The 15,677-nt window shown below is 34.1% G+C and overlaps 1 protein-coding gene across 3 annotated transcripts in view; it reads left to right on the forward strand.

The window, feature by feature from the left end:
• The window catches only part of rab28 (RAB28, member RAS oncogene family), a 40,099-nt gene extending 27,292 nt beyond the window's left edge, over positions 1-12,807 (forward strand). Inside the window, exons 5-8 of one of the 3 annotated variants that reach the window (XM_088924851.1) lie at positions 6,604-6,707; positions 7,501-7,578; positions 10,188-10,260; positions 11,808-12,807. In XM_088924851.1, the coding sequence (XP_088780977.1) occupies positions 6,604-6,707; positions 7,501-7,578; positions 10,188-10,260; positions 11,808-11,932 (380 nt within the window). In that variant the 3' untranslated portion in view covers positions 11,933-12,807. Of the gene's footprint in view, positions 1-6,603; positions 6,708-7,500; positions 7,579-10,187; positions 10,289-11,807 lie in introns of all 3 variants that reach the window. The other 2 variants (XM_088924833.1, XM_088924842.1) reach the window with 2 other exon arrangements.
• The last annotated feature ends 2,870 nt before the right edge of the window (positions 12,808-15,677 follow it).

The raw sequence follows: 15,677 nt of genomic DNA on the forward strand, positions 1-15,677 counted from the left end.
ATATCTGAAGAGGTTTGAATAGGGAGCAGTGTCAGCATGCAGTCTGCAGTGTAATGTCTGGAAGGGCCAATCCACTCTAAAGAGTAGAAAGAAAAAGAATGTTTCTGCTGCAAAACATCAAAGGTGTGAAGGAACAGGAATATCATGCAAAAAAAGGGTGTTTATGGTGAACAAAAGAAGACAGTATGTAGGAATATGCATGAGTGATAAAAAGCAGTATTCAAAGAAATGGAAATCTGGGAGTCATAATCCAAGGGAAGTGTGAAAGGCTGTAATCTATAGGAGAAATGTGAGCTTGGGGAAGATGTAAGCCTGTTATAGTGGAACATTTATCCAGGGGTCACCTGGCATGTCTAAGCCGCCTAGTGATTTCATGGTTGGCATTATAGTCCCAATGTTCCAGTCTGCTCCCAAATGTTTGATCATATTCATCTAGCCAATAAGTGGCTTGAACCAGAGAATGTAGAAGTCTGTCCAAGTTATGGAAAGACATTTGGTTTTGGATTGCAATTTGTTTAACTTGCCAGCCATACAACAGTGCAGCCAATTGGATCAAAAGGATGCTATTGAATGAATGGCAGTTCTGGAAACACACCACACAACTGAAGACCTTGCTTTTGATGCTAGGAACAGCTTTGTAGGAAATATGGAATGCTAGGTGGTTTCCCACAGAAGAGAGAAAAAAAATCATAAGAAAAATAAGAAAGGTAGCAGATGAGAAGAGACCAGTAGTCCTCCTTGTACATAGTTCCTTCTAGTCCAGGAATATATCTGTTTCCTCTTCACTGGAATGATCTGAGAACAGCAGTCTCTTTACTAATATAGAGACCAAAATTGTAGACAGTATGCTAATTGAGGTTATACTTGTGCATAGTACAATTTTGACGCAAGGTACCTTGCTTTAAGGGGCGGTGCGGTGGCTCTGTGGCTAAGGATCTGCGCCTGTGGCTGAAAGGTTGCCAGTTCGTATCCCGTGGCTGGCAGAGGAATCCTACTCCATTGGGCCCCTGAGCAAGGCCCTTAACCCCAACTGCTCCAGGGACGCCATATAAATGGCTGACCCTGCACTCTGACCCCCAGCTTCTCTCCCTGTCTATGTGTCTCATGGAGAGCAAGTTGGGGTAAATGCGAAAAGACAAATTCTTAATACAAGAAATTGTATGTGGCCAATAAAGTGATCTTATCTTAGCTTATTTTTATCTAATCTTATGCTTTTAACTATCATTATGCTTGCCTTCTTTTTGATTCTCCTAATTTTCTAGAAGATATAAATAATTTTTCTACATAAGTGTTAGTCTTATTCATAAGTAGTGTCCTCAAGCTTTGTAGTTTCTACCTCCTAAGTGTTCTTTCACAGAAAATACAGCTATGTCTTGCTATAATTTGCATCCATAAGGACCAAGGACAATACCTTAAATCTCCTAACTCATCTTAAGTCTGTCTATTATGAGAAACTTTTTGGGTGGCAGTCATACCTCACCTCCCATCCTTGGCAGGTGGGGTGTAAGACCCTGTTAATGGAGTAATTTACGCTTAAGGAACCCAAAGCAGTTTCAAAGTACCCAGAGAATGTGGAGCCCCTTATAAGAAATTCTTACAGGACATTATCACATGGACCAGTTAAAAGACCCACACTGAGACACAGTTGCAATCAGGAGGTAAAGGTGATTAGAGCTCCAGTAGAAGGGTGATGCAAAATTGACTGACAGGGTCTTTGTGATTTAAAAATCTTTTATATAAAAAGAATGGAACTTAGACCAACTTAGTTACTCATAAACACAGGATTTCTGGTGTACCCAGCCCATTTTTACTTGCTTCGTGAACATTTAGGAGATGATAAAACACCAGCTAGTTGTTTTTTACCTTGTGTTTGTCTCTGTTTTTGACCCATCATTTACACCACTATTGTTGCCCTGGGTGTGCATGAGGAGGTCAGGTAATACTGTTTAAATCCAAACCTATGTTTTTGTCCTCCTTGCAGCAGAAGCAGTACAGGTGTTCTTGATTTTAAACCACTTAACACCACTTTACATTTTATCCAAACTACCCCAAAACATATTGAACATCACAATAAGAGATACGATAAGATCACTTTATTGACCATATGCAATTTCTTGTATTAATTTTTCTTTTTTTTTGTCTTTTTCACGTGTCCCAACTTGCTGTCCATGAGACAGGGAGAGAAGCTTGGGGTCAGAGCACAGGGTCAGCCATTTATATGGCACCCCTGGAGCAGTTGGGTTTAAGGGCCTTGCTCAGGGGTCCAAAGGAGTAGGATTCCTCTGCCAGCCACGGGATACGAACCGGCAACCTTCCAGCCACAGGTGCAAATCCTTAGCCACAGAGCCACCACACCGCCCATAAGACCCCTCATAATGAGACTCCTGCTGGAATCATTGATCATGTACCTCTGGACGTCCCCTTCCCATGTTCTTATCCCTAAAAGTGATGGAATGTGTTAACTTTGTAATAACTTCTCTACGTAGAATGAAGTCAGCACAAGAGGCAAGGCTGAACACTTTTTAGGGGGTTGTATCGTGTGTTGACTTTTGGGTTGCTCTGCACTCTTGTGACATTCCAAACATTGATGGACGGGCTGTTAATGACTCTTATGGCTTATGCTTCAAACAGAATTAGATAATGTGGTCTTAAGTGCAGATTGGGTCACATATCTGCAGTATTTTCAATGATCAGTGATAGCTTCTATTGATCAATGATAGCTTAGCACAAGTGGGACTGCATGTAAGAGTAGACCAGGTTACATCCGGGTTACATTTATGCCACACTGCATGGAATTCACTGGATGCACTAAAAATATCCAGCTTTAGATATTACAGATGTCACTACCACAAAACGTACTTCATGTGAGTTTTTACATATATAAACATATGAACTTTACATTTCTTTATATAGCTTTATATGTGAAAGATACAAACTGCATTACCTTTGAAAAGAATATTGTGATAGTATGCACCATTTTAAATTCAGGTTGCAAAAACTGTTCACCTGATGGATCACAATTTAACACAGGCCACGTCCATCTAGAAAGTTTAATTATAGTAATTTGTGTAAAAAAACAGAATGTAGTGTGCCGTTTCACGATTGCATCAGTTTCTGTCACAGCATTATGTAATACTTCAAGACAGATTCAACTGAAGTTTTTTTCTAAAATGTGAATAACTAAAGTAAACTTCTTGGTGGAGTTAAGTCTATGAAAAGCTGAATTCAAGCTTTTCGTTTTTTATAAGTTCCAACATGAGTGTCATTAGAAAACAACAGATCATAGAATATACTGTATACAATTAAATAACATCTTTAGTTGGTCAAATGACAGTTAATAACAGGCTCTTTAGATGTTCTGTTTTTTACAGCTGTTTACAGTACTTTATATTTGTACTGTATATCTTAATAATTAATTGCTAATTACAATGGAGATATTCTACGGTATATGTCATGATTATGAATATTGTAACACTGTAATTAATTTTGAACATGGCTACCATTTAAGTTTTAAAAATTGTACTAAGCTTTTTAACAGTCATTTTGGATTTATTTAGGCATTTGACCTTTAGAGTCCAAACCATTAAAATCATCACACGTTTGTGTTGTAGAATTAGAGGGCAGATCTCTTTTTGCTGGCAAGGTACACTTCCTTTCAAGCTTCCATATAGCTTTTTAGTACTGCTCTTTTAGTATAAATAAAATATGCCTCTGCAAAATGGCAAATAACAAATGATGTCATCATTTTAGGGAACTGGAGCTACAAAATACAGTACATGACACTCAGTAAAATAAACACATGCTCTGGATCAAATTAATGCATGTCATTTGTCTATAAGTAATAATCTGTCACGCTATCTATCTGTGGATAGGCATAAACAGTTTATTTTGTGTTTAGAGTAACTTCCTGGCGGTAGTTAAAGTGACATACAGTTTGTCTGAAATGAGGGAAAACAGATCAGCCCTTCAGATTTTTTTCCCTGATAACCAAAAAATTACTGCATTAACAAAAAAAGTGCTCTGAAAGGGATTACTTCTTCCGTTTTAAACTAACTTCAATAACAGTGTGGCTAGTGACAAGGCCACTAAAATCTGATTAGTCGGGTTTTTAAAATCACTGTTTTACATGTCTTGATTTAGAAAACCTTTTTTTCTGAAGGTTCTGACATTCTAATAAATATTTAATAAATCAATATGCATAGCTGCTGTTGTCAAAAATCTATATTTCACTTTTTATTTTTTAGATTAATATATCAATGTAAAGGTTTTCTGCACATTAGTGAATGAACATCTGACATCATTGTGTCTTATAGGACAGTGGTTATAACTATGGCTGAAATACATTATTTTCCTATGGCTTTATAAGTGTTAGATTTTTTGTGTGTAAAAATTAAATGCAAGAACTGTACCCTGGTAATCGTAGAACCCTTTCATTTGTCTATTCTTCCTTGTTATATGTATGATTTAATTGACGTTTGGCTATGTATTTTTAGTTTACATTATTTTGAACACTATTTGACACTTAAATTATCCAGATAATGGCAATAAAGTATATTTTTGCAGTTAGTTTTACAGAATACTTTCTTTTTGCTTCCAATGTATAGTAACTAATAGTTTATTTACATTTTATTTCAAGAAATGTAATTTCTGTGCACTGGTTTACCCTACAGCGCTTGTCAAATATCTCACAGACAAAAAATGTCCTGCCAAGAATTTATATCCATAAACAGATCTTTACAAGAACCCTCAAGACTTAGTGTTCTCAGTAAACATCGTTCATTTCTTTTGTCAGCATTAACAAGGTCTGTAGGGGTCCAACATAAATTCTGGGTTCATAGTTACCTGATGATCGCATCACATACTACAAATAGTATAATTTACTAGTATTATAATTTACTGGACTGATATCATAACTGAATTGGTGCAGAATGAAAGTCTTAATTTAACATTTTTTGTTGAGCTTAGTACCTTTGTTTTACTCTGTTTTAATTTGATTTGTGAACAGAATGTTTATTCCATAATGATAATCCAAAACTGCAGTTGATTACATTAATTGGCAGACATTTGTCTATTGGAAAAATAATATATTTAGTATTTTTGTTTACTTCTTTTTTGTTTAGTAAATATGGATCCAAATGGTAAAAATTTTAAAAAAGGTATATAGACCTTTTATGTTCAAAGCACTATTAAAAAGTTTAACTTTATCCTTACCTGACTTTTTTCTTATTTTGGATTGTATTATATATTGTACACAGTTGTTTTTTGTTTTTTTCTCTGTATTATATGATGTATCTAAACAAAAGAAAATAGAAGGCATAGAGAATAAGGATTGGGGGCTATTTAATTCCTTTAAAACTCTCCAAAATGTTTGAGTTACTGTCTTTTTTTTATTTCTACTTTAAATGTTATAGTTTACTTTATTGTACTCAGAGGTTTCAGTGCACATCACAAATCATAAAGCAGTGTTAATGCTACAAAATCTTCACATGACAAGTGATTGATAACCCAGACCAAGTGTCCAGGATCTAAAGGATTTGTAAAGTTTACTTATAGTAGCCCACTGGGTGCCTCAGCACTTCATTATTGGAATTAATATGGTATTGTCTTGTGGACTTGGTGTTTATAACTAGTGGGGGATGTTTATTTAAAAGTGTTCTTTTTTAATTACTGCCGAGATTATTTTAAAATGAGAAATAGTCCCTTTTTCTTGTTTTTTTTACTAATGACAATTTTTATAAGAACTGGTTATAAAAAAAACAGTGTATTGGTTTTTAGGAATTAGCATTTTGAGTTGTATCATTCTTTTCAATTATATGAAGACAATGATCAATGTCAGTGATTTTAATCAGATGTGCCTCTATGTGGTGAACTGTGAAAAAGTTGTAATTTTATGAAAAATAACTGAAAGTAGAACCAAATTCAAGACTAAAGGTAAGTAAATTTAACATGCAAATTTTGAGAGCTTTGACTACAATCTGAATGGAAAAACTACAATGCAGTACAGTAGCAGTTAGTATGCTGTAAACAGTGACTTCCATTAGATATAGTGTGTGTTAGCTTGAAGAAAAAATAAAAGAGAAACTATAACTCTCTGCCCCTTTTGTAGCCCCCTTTGGGCCCACATGAATCCCAGTGTGAGACTATTTCCTTAGAAGAAACGGGATATTGAGTGCTTGATACATTACATTGGACTGCACAGTTAAAATGATGAACAGTAATAGACATACTGGATTTAATGTATAAACCAAGAAAGACAGATTTGTTGTGCAAATATATCAATGTACCTTTCTTTTGCTGTTTTAATAAAAGGGTCAACAGAGAAAAGATGAAGTTTGGATTAAATCTTTTTTATTGGAGGGACATAAGACAATACCTTCCAGACTTTAAATTTCAAAGTAAAATCATCTTTAACACATAAAAGCAAGAATCCTATGTTTCTCAGTGGTTTAGCACACCTTCTCTCCCTTTTTTCGAGTGCCACTTGTGTAAAATCTTCAGTGTGCAGTTTGGCAATTTAGATTAAAATAAACCAAGGTCTGAAGCTGAACGATAATGTTGACCCTATTGTATAAACTGCTAAAATGCACTTCATTGTTTTTACAGTTGATTTGGAGCACATGCGAACTGTTAAAGCTGACAAGCACCAACGGTTTTGCCAAGAAAATGGCCTCATCAGTCAGTTTGTCTCTGCCAAGACCGGGGATTCTGTAAGTAAAATATTGAAGACTTTGTTTCCGTCCTTTACTCCTTTGCTCCATCTAGAGTCTCTTTCTGACATGTTATGTTTCCCCCATTTGGCAGTGTGATGTGGTGTTTAGTGCAATGTTTATGAACTTCAGGAGACTTACTTCACCACGTCCAACACTCTTTAACCCAAACACATGATAACAAACTGTAAAAAATGAGATATCCCAGTTTTACAGAGCATTGCCTGCTTTTTAAAATTATTTTCTTAAACATCATCAGAAAACAGCATGCAGTGACAAAATTAATGTAAAGTACACTTGAAATAAATTTGAATCTAGACTTAATTAATTTAGAATTCAAGTTATATGCAACTGTCTTTTTTCATGATATCTTGTCACTGTAGATCTTCACTTCGCTGTTTCAGCAGATCACAATCAGCCATTCCCCCCTTGTTGACACTTTTATTTACATTTCCCTCTTTTAAGAATTAAGCGGAAGTGACATATGATGTGAAGAGTATTAATTGTTTTAGCAACTACAGAACTCTATTGGCCCCTCTTTAGGTGGTTAAAATATTTGCATTGACCCCAAATGTAACATCTGATATTATGATGCGAACAGTTGGTTTTGCCCCTACTTGAATAGCTAGGAACAGAAGAATTGCTGTCATTTCCTTTAGAAAATTCTGCTTAAAAAAAGAAGAAACCTGAACACGTGATTTAAAAACTAAAATAAAAAGAACAAAAAAACATTTATGTGAGAACTGATACCCAGTATTTTCTTTTTTCCCTCTCCTATCCCTGTCAATTCGAGGTCTTCCTGTGCTTTCAGCGCCTGGCTGCTGACATTCTCGGTATAAAACTGAATAAAGCAGAAATGGAACAGTCACAGGTGAGAACAAAGTTGGATTCAATGATTTTAGGAAGTATGATGATTTTAAATATAGAAAAACATTTAAAAATAACATTCATTGTATTCCATTGCTAAATGATCTAATACTCTCACAAAGCTTTGGATATCCCTTGTATGTCTGATATTTCCTGTGATGCACATTCTTCATTACAGCTGTGGACACTCATTAATGTAGATCCAAGAAGTTAATGATGTTGAAAAATACAAGAAGTTAATGATGTTGAAAAATGTGGAGGCTGTAGCCTTATTCTTTATATTTGAATGCTACAAATGGCCACCTATCAGATATGCAATCTAGAGAGTTGTAGGTCGAAGTGATAAGATTAAGAAAGCTCCTAAAAAGCTATTAATTCTTCCTATGATATGACTCAGTGGAGACACACTGACTGTGGAAAGCGTAGGAGGGGAGGCAAAGGGTAGGCCATCTCCTATGACCCTGGGCAAGTCTTTGGAGGAGTGTTGAATGTAAGGATGACTAATTAACTCATTGTGGTATATAGTTCTGGAGTTGTCAACAAGCAACAATAAATACTGGCATCCCTTTTTGGTCTGTCAAAATCAGCTAAGTGCCTTAATCAAAACACCCAAATAAGATTCCTTTCACTGTCTGACCATGGAGAATATCTGAATTTGTGCTTTTAGTGCCTCATACAAACTCGTGTAAGAGTTATGTTAAAATCTATAAAGTGACCACCATATTATTTTGTTCTTTACTAAAGAATACAAATAATATTAAATTAAAATAAGATGTAATGTATAAAGTTAAATTGTAGCTTTGATGTCAATTAGTTAATTCTGTGCTTTTGGTATTTCTTCTTTTTTTATTTCGCAGTCTTACTGTTATTGTCCATGGACACTCCATAAGCCAATACTAAATGTAATCTACAGTAATGTAAAACCAATCAACAAAATTAGGACACTTTGCCAAAATTAATTTAAAAATAAACAGTGGATTTGTGCATCATTCATATATTTAAATGTAAATGTAAAATTTAAAAATAACATTGTTTACAATAACACAATGTAAAATAGTGTTTAATTAAATGTGAGTAATTTAATGTATTTTTAAAATATTCAGATTCATTTTCGTAACAAGAAATAGCAATTTATTTTTGATCTGGACTTTCTTAAATAGGTTCAGCGACATGTCTAAATGTTCCAACATTTGCCCTAGAGCCATATGTGCACACTCCTCTCATCCCGCAGGACTAAGAATTTAGTAGGTGTTTGAATTGTTTTTTGTTAGTGTTTTCTTCCGTAACAGTTTCTTGGAGCTTTCCACATTCATAATAAGTTAGTGTAAACTTAAAATATGAGTGTTATAAGCCCAAGACAGGCAAAACTGTGTATAATCTAAGCAAGTATATTTTTATTGGTCTACATTGTTTATGCAGTGCAGAGGCCATTCTTTTTAATCACAGCACTTCAGCATACTGACTTCATTATACTTCGCTAAGTGTGACGTGTTTAGCTCATGAGATTTTCAACAAACACTGCGAGAGCAGTTAATTGCCTGCCAGTTGCCAGAAGTCCTTCTTGATCTCTGATGTACAGGGTTGATGGAGAGGCCAAGACCTGGGAGTCCAAATAAGTCTTATTAACACTGGTTGGTTTTGAGAGCTTTACATGGGAGTCAGTGGCCTTTGCATAGATAACATCAGCATGGGAACCCATTTAATCATGCTCTGTGTTTATTAGATAAGATACTCTGAAGTTGATCAATTAGAAACTCAACATAACACATCATCAGCTAATAAATCTCAAAGGCATTTTGTTTTAAGCAGGCTTCGGTCTGAAGGTACACCTGGAGATCCAGTCTAGTTCACGCTGTTGTTTGTCATTTATTTATACACGAATTGCCACCAGACACATGTTTAAAACGACATCAACCAAGTCAAAGTACAAGTCAGTCATTCATTTAGTTTTTTTGTTACAGTTTAAAAATGCTAAACTCAACTGTTCTTTTTCCCTTTTTATGTATTGTATAAAGCCAATTTCAACCCCTGACACCCCTTATTAATTTGTTATACTGCAGAAAATGAGGAAGTTGTTTCTTATTATCTCAATGTTTTCTGCAAAACTGTATGTGCAGAGGTATAAAAAAGTTAAAAAGGACATTTTCTGTTTGCAGCTATATTTTATCATTTGCTAATTTAGTTCTCAATGGATCCATGTTCAAAAAGAAAAACTAACCATTGCTTTAACTGCTCTTCATGAATGTAAATGGGTGTTGTAGTTCTCTGCTATATTTCAAGGAACTACTTAATTTATAGTAGGCATGTCCTTTTCGCCACGTACCAGGTTTGTATTATAATTAAGCATCTGTGGCACACAGTATTAATTAAATGCCACAGCTGCTCATTTTAAACTAAAGACAGCTTAATTTTAAGCTGTATCATAATTTAATAATTCATAATATTTTCCTCATGTAATGTAAATGATACCTTCATTTTCATTTTATATACTTTAAGTACATTTTAATTGTTTTTCCTTTCTCATGACTTATGTTGCTATCATTGTCTTCAATTTTTTTCCATTTAACTTATGTTTCTGGTATTTATTCTTGCCTTGGGCTGGTTTGTTGACAGGGTATTGTGAGGGCAGAGCTGGTGAACTACTCACAGGAGGAGGTCCTAGATACAAGTTCTGAGAAATGTCAAAGTAAAGTCTGTTCCATACAGTAGTTAAAGTAGGTGCTTCATGTGACAGATAGATATATTGTGTTACATATATCTATTGTTGCATAGTTTTGGTAGAAGGTACTGAATGTAGAAGGAAACATAGAGGCCCTTGTCCAAAAGCCCCAAAATGATAACTATTTTAGACTTGTATATATTTCCCCATTTTAATTTATGATGTCAATCTAACAAGGTGTATGGGATTTGTTTTGGATTTCTCGTATTTATTTACACAAATAACACATTGAAATCACAGTGACTTTCATTAATCTTTCTGCTTATACACTTGAAAGGTATTGTTGAATAGCAAACATACAAAACTTATTTTTCAGATTTTAACATTACATTGCGTTGGCAACTGGTCGTGTTTTAAATGAATCATCTTGAAATATTGTTAATTTTTATGCAAAGACTGGTCACTGATACCAAAGTGAGAGAATAAGTGACAGAGTAAGTCTAGACTTTATATTTAGTTAATAGAATAGGATGCTTACAATTGTCTTTTCTTTGTCCTTTTTAGTATTGTCACCTTTGGCCTAAATATTATACTACTACTTCTCTTTTCCAGTCTACGAAAGAAAAATATAATTTCTCTAGTCAGGCCCCATTCTACTACTTTTAAACCTTGAATTTCGAAGGTGAAGCTTCAATGTCTGAAACTGATTTAATCACTTGGGGCCAGAGCTAAACGATTGGTGGGTGGTTCAGCTGCTCATAGTCATTAATTATGAATGGTGGAAAAGAAGAGTTATTTAAAGGTCCATTGTTATGAAGTCCGAGTTGTTCTACTCTTCTGCTTAATGGCTTTCTGCATTTTTCCCCAACCACTTGGCATAGTTCACTCCTCTAACAGTAGTGTTGTGTTTTACTCTTATATGTTGTGTTCATAATCACACATATAAGAGTATGTGAGTATGTTTCAGAATTCTTCACTAATTGTTCAGTGCAGAAATTCTTGGTTAATTGAGATCTCTAATACTTACACTAAGTGGACAATTCTTTGGACTGAGGATGCCGGGGGTAAATGTCTTTTCACAAGTGAAAGGCTGCATATGAAAGTTGGGTTAATAGTCAAAAAAGACTTCATAGGACCTAATTTCCAGCTTCTTCCATTGATCTTCATCACTCTGTCTTTGAACTCAACTGATCTCATACTGAAATATGTGGGCTCTTACACTTTAAGCACTAACCGTTCATTAATGAATTTCAGCAGCATTTTGAACCACCTCGGCCAGCAACCTGATATCAGTGTCATTTTAGTGACTAACGTTTTTATGAGGTTGGCCTTGATAGTTGTCATTTAGTCAGGCGAACCAGGAATTGTGGAGGAATAAGCTTTCAAATTAATCTCAAACAACACTTCTATACTTTACATACCTTATTTTAAGAATTAATTCCCCTATTGTTGTCATAGGACTTATGTAAAAAAGTTATAGTAGACAGTGGGATATATACACTGACAAGCAAATATTTGTTCTTAATAAGAAAAGAGTTACATACTAACTCATTTTTCCTTCTCTCTGAAATCAGCGAGTAGTGAAGGCAGATATTGTGAATTACAGTCAGGAGCCTGTGGCACGGACTGTGAATCCTCCTCGGAGTTCCATGTGTGCAGTGCAGTGAACCAGCCACAACCCCTCCTCCAGCACTGGTGACTCCCCACAGGCCTGTTGTTCTCCAGGAACTCGAACTCCATAGTGATCATATCTGCGGCACAGCAAGAGGTTTCACAAACTGACTACACCAGTGTGCGCTGCAAAGCAGCAGGCAACTTTACTGACTGGCCATGGTCCAGCTCCTGGACCACACATGATAGAAAAAATAAAGAAAAATTCGACCTTACCATTATTTCAAATAGTTGACTTTTTTTCAACAGGCCTTAGACACACATATACACAGTTTTCTATATTTCAAAACAGAAAATAATATAAAGAATTTAAATCAGTGTTTCCTTTCACTGTGTTTATGCTTCTCAAAGAGAATGTATGTACATATTTTTATTATTATTTGTACAGTCCATAATTTATAAAAGTTCCTGTTGGCATATAAAACCAATGGACATCTTGTTGAGAAACATTGTTCTCATTCCAGGCATATATAATCTTGTTTTCTGAAGAATCACTATTTCCTAGAATGAAATACTGTATTTAGGGTGTTTATCAATAAACAAAAAGCTAATAAATTATTTATTTTATTTTTAACATTTCCTTATTTTATCAACATGACCGTAATGAAATCCTTGCTCTTACTTGAATAGAAGAACTCACAGTGAGGATGGATTTATGAGGAGTCCAAGAAACTATGGCATGTACTATATGCAACAATTAAAATGATAAATGTGTACAATATAGCGAATCTCAAAACCTTCTTATCCCCTTTTTTGTGAATTTATGATGCTTGCTTTTTTAATGAGTTAACCTTAAAAAAATTACATTAACATTTGTGGAATATAAGATACAATAGTAGTTCAGGTGGGTGGCTGCGTCAGCACGCGTAAGCTGCAAAGGAACAAGTAATAGGTTTATTCCATGCTGAAAAAAAGAAGAAAGAAAACACAACGTTTCGGCCGTGGAGCCTTCTTCAGGTGTGGAGGGCTTCACCTGAAGAAGGCTCCATGGCCAAAACGTTGCGTTTTCTTTCTTCTTTTTTTTCAGCATGGAATAAACCTATTGTTCCTTGTAAGATACCATATTCTTTTTGCAAATTCAAAGACTATTCAAATAATTAAGTGGTCTTTAATAATGAATGCTTCAAGATTTTGTAAACAAAGACCTGAACCTCTCTGTATGTTTTGTTATTTTCTGTATATCATGATGTATATGACAATGTTTCCTGTTTTAAATAAAAAAAAAACTCACATTTCATTTTATTTTTAATTTTGTTTTTAACCTGTTGGTGAAGTGGAAGCTTCAGTTTCATAGACATTACTACATGAGAAATTTCAGTTCCCAATAAGTTTCAGATAATGTGAAACACCCACAGCTTGTAGCCAAATATTTGAAAAATGTAAATTATTTATATTTGTAGATATTTTAGAGTGGGACAAATGTACCGCTACATCTTCATCTAGAAATGGTAAACTGTCAGAAAAGGAGATGTATAATTTAAAAACACAGAACATGACACAAGACAAAGACAATGGAAGTTTTAGTAGAAGACATTTTCTTTTTATTAACAAAGGCACTAATCCATCAAGTGCTTACTAATATGTATTATGTAGAATTTTCTTGTCTTTTTGTTTACTAATAAAAACAAGGATATTTTTTAACATGGAATTATACACAGTACCTCGATGAGACCTTTTCGAAAACAATATTCTAAAATTGTTGCTTTTCAGTTAGATTATTAAAATATATTTCTAGATATTTTTATGATGGACAAAGAAAACGTAATACTAAAACATCCTTAATATTTACTGTATATTGTGGTTTTATGTTTCATATATATCTTAAGGACCAAAAAAATATATTTACACTAAAGGGTATAACGTCATATTTAGACAAGCAATTAACTGTTTGGATTACTTGCTTAATCCACAGTGTTTGCATTATCTCTTAAATATGTTTATATATAATTTGCTACTGAAAAATTCCCTTGTTGCAATATTGATCCTGTATTTTCTTGATACAACTGAAGTTGAATTTGTGAAATTCAGTGCTGGAATTGCTTTACTTAGTGAATCCAATGACTTCCTCCTGTTCAATGTGTACTTGTGTTTTTTAGATACATATTTCAGTTGTAATCTGAATGTATTTGTTACATACTCTTTACATTTACCAAGCATGTTTGTGATATTAATATACTTTTGTGTTCATAAATGTAAAATGTGAAATAAGATAAAATACTTTTGAATTCAATTTTAATTTGTGTGTTATATGAAAAGGTGAAGCTGGGATTTTAAAGGATTATTCAATTAAATCATTCAGTGATTTGGATGAAAATAACTGATTTTGATATCTGTTCATTGTTTTTATTAATCATGACATTTGCCATGACATAAAGTCATTGTTTTTTGTCTAAGAGATTTTTACTGTTTTAAATTATATCACTATATATACACTATACTTCTGTATTAGAATTTCTGTTGGGAAATGTTCCATGGAAGGCTTTTGTAAGATTACAAGGTTAAAAAAAATCTTTAACACTGCTGAAGGTTAGGGATATATTTCATATTTCGTTATTCCTCTCTGAGACAGAAAGGATTACAGTTCTAGGACTTTTGTCTAATTTTTCAGTGTAGAGTTGTGACCTTTGACATGCAAGGCTGTCATATATCTAGAATGTCACTAGAAACCACTTAGCAGTCCCCAAGTGTGAAAAGTGAAATGTAAACTTAATACTTCAGCCATGCAAGTTCAGCCAGAGGCAACGCTGCTAAAGAAGGAAAGTGTACCCATAGTCGCCAAATATATATATAAAGATTTTGTAGAAGACTTATTAATTTATGCTACCATATAAGTTATGAAAAACTATGAATTTGTGTTTTTTATTCTGGAACTTGGTCACTAATGTGTTTTATTTAGATACCTTCACCCTGGTTTTCACTAATTTACTTTTGCGTATCAACCCAAAGATGTTTCTCTACTGTTTTATATAGAGCATATTTTTTAGTTTTCACCGTCGTACACATGTTTCTTATGACTTGACAATGACGCAAGTAAAGAACATTTTAAGTCTTAATTTCCAAGTTTTTCAGTTATGCAAATAGGAACTAAAGATGCTAAAAAGTAGAAAATCCATATGAATGTCCTGTAAGCAAAGCCATTAAAAGGAAATTGATGACAGGAAATTCATACTGTAAAGTAGAAACTTTTGTTATGTTGACCAGATAGGCTTAAAGTTCACAAAATAGTTTCTATTCTGGTGAAATAAGCCCAAGGGAAATAAGAGGGGTGGAGCAGAGGAAAAAAGATGATGCATGTGTTTGAAATTTAAGCATAACAGGTGTAATTACACCCTTAGCAGGTTCCTATAGACAAAGTGTCTTAAGGCTACAAGCAAGAGCTGAATAAGCAACTCTCTATTGTATGTTAATCTGCATTAAAAGAGTTCTCAAAAACACTCAAGACAGATGATACAAATTCCATTATGTGCTGTTGTATGCTGTATTAATTAATCACTTAGTCTGTGTAGCCTTTTGTCAGCTCTACAAAACTGTAAGAGAGTATGATTTCAGGTGTAAATGTTGTTGGAGAATCTCACCTTGTGGTGTTTAAAAGCTTTAAGAGATTAGGGGGAACATCAGAAGGAATCATTTTAAAAATTTTCCTTTTGTGAGGTCTCACAAAAAGGTATTTTTCCTTAACAATTTGTTTTGACTTTTAATGTTTATGAATGATTATATAAAATATTCTGTTGTATTTAAGATCCTTTGGCCTGATTCCAGAGTGTGCATATTAT

The sequence above is a fragment of the Atractosteus spatula genome, chromosome 1 (genome assembly GCF_055471065.1).
Source record: "Atractosteus spatula isolate fAtrSpa1 chromosome 1, fAtrSpa1.hap1, whole genome shotgun sequence".
Classification (NCBI taxonomy): Eukaryota; Metazoa; Chordata; class Actinopteri; order Semionotiformes; family Lepisosteidae; genus Atractosteus; species Atractosteus spatula.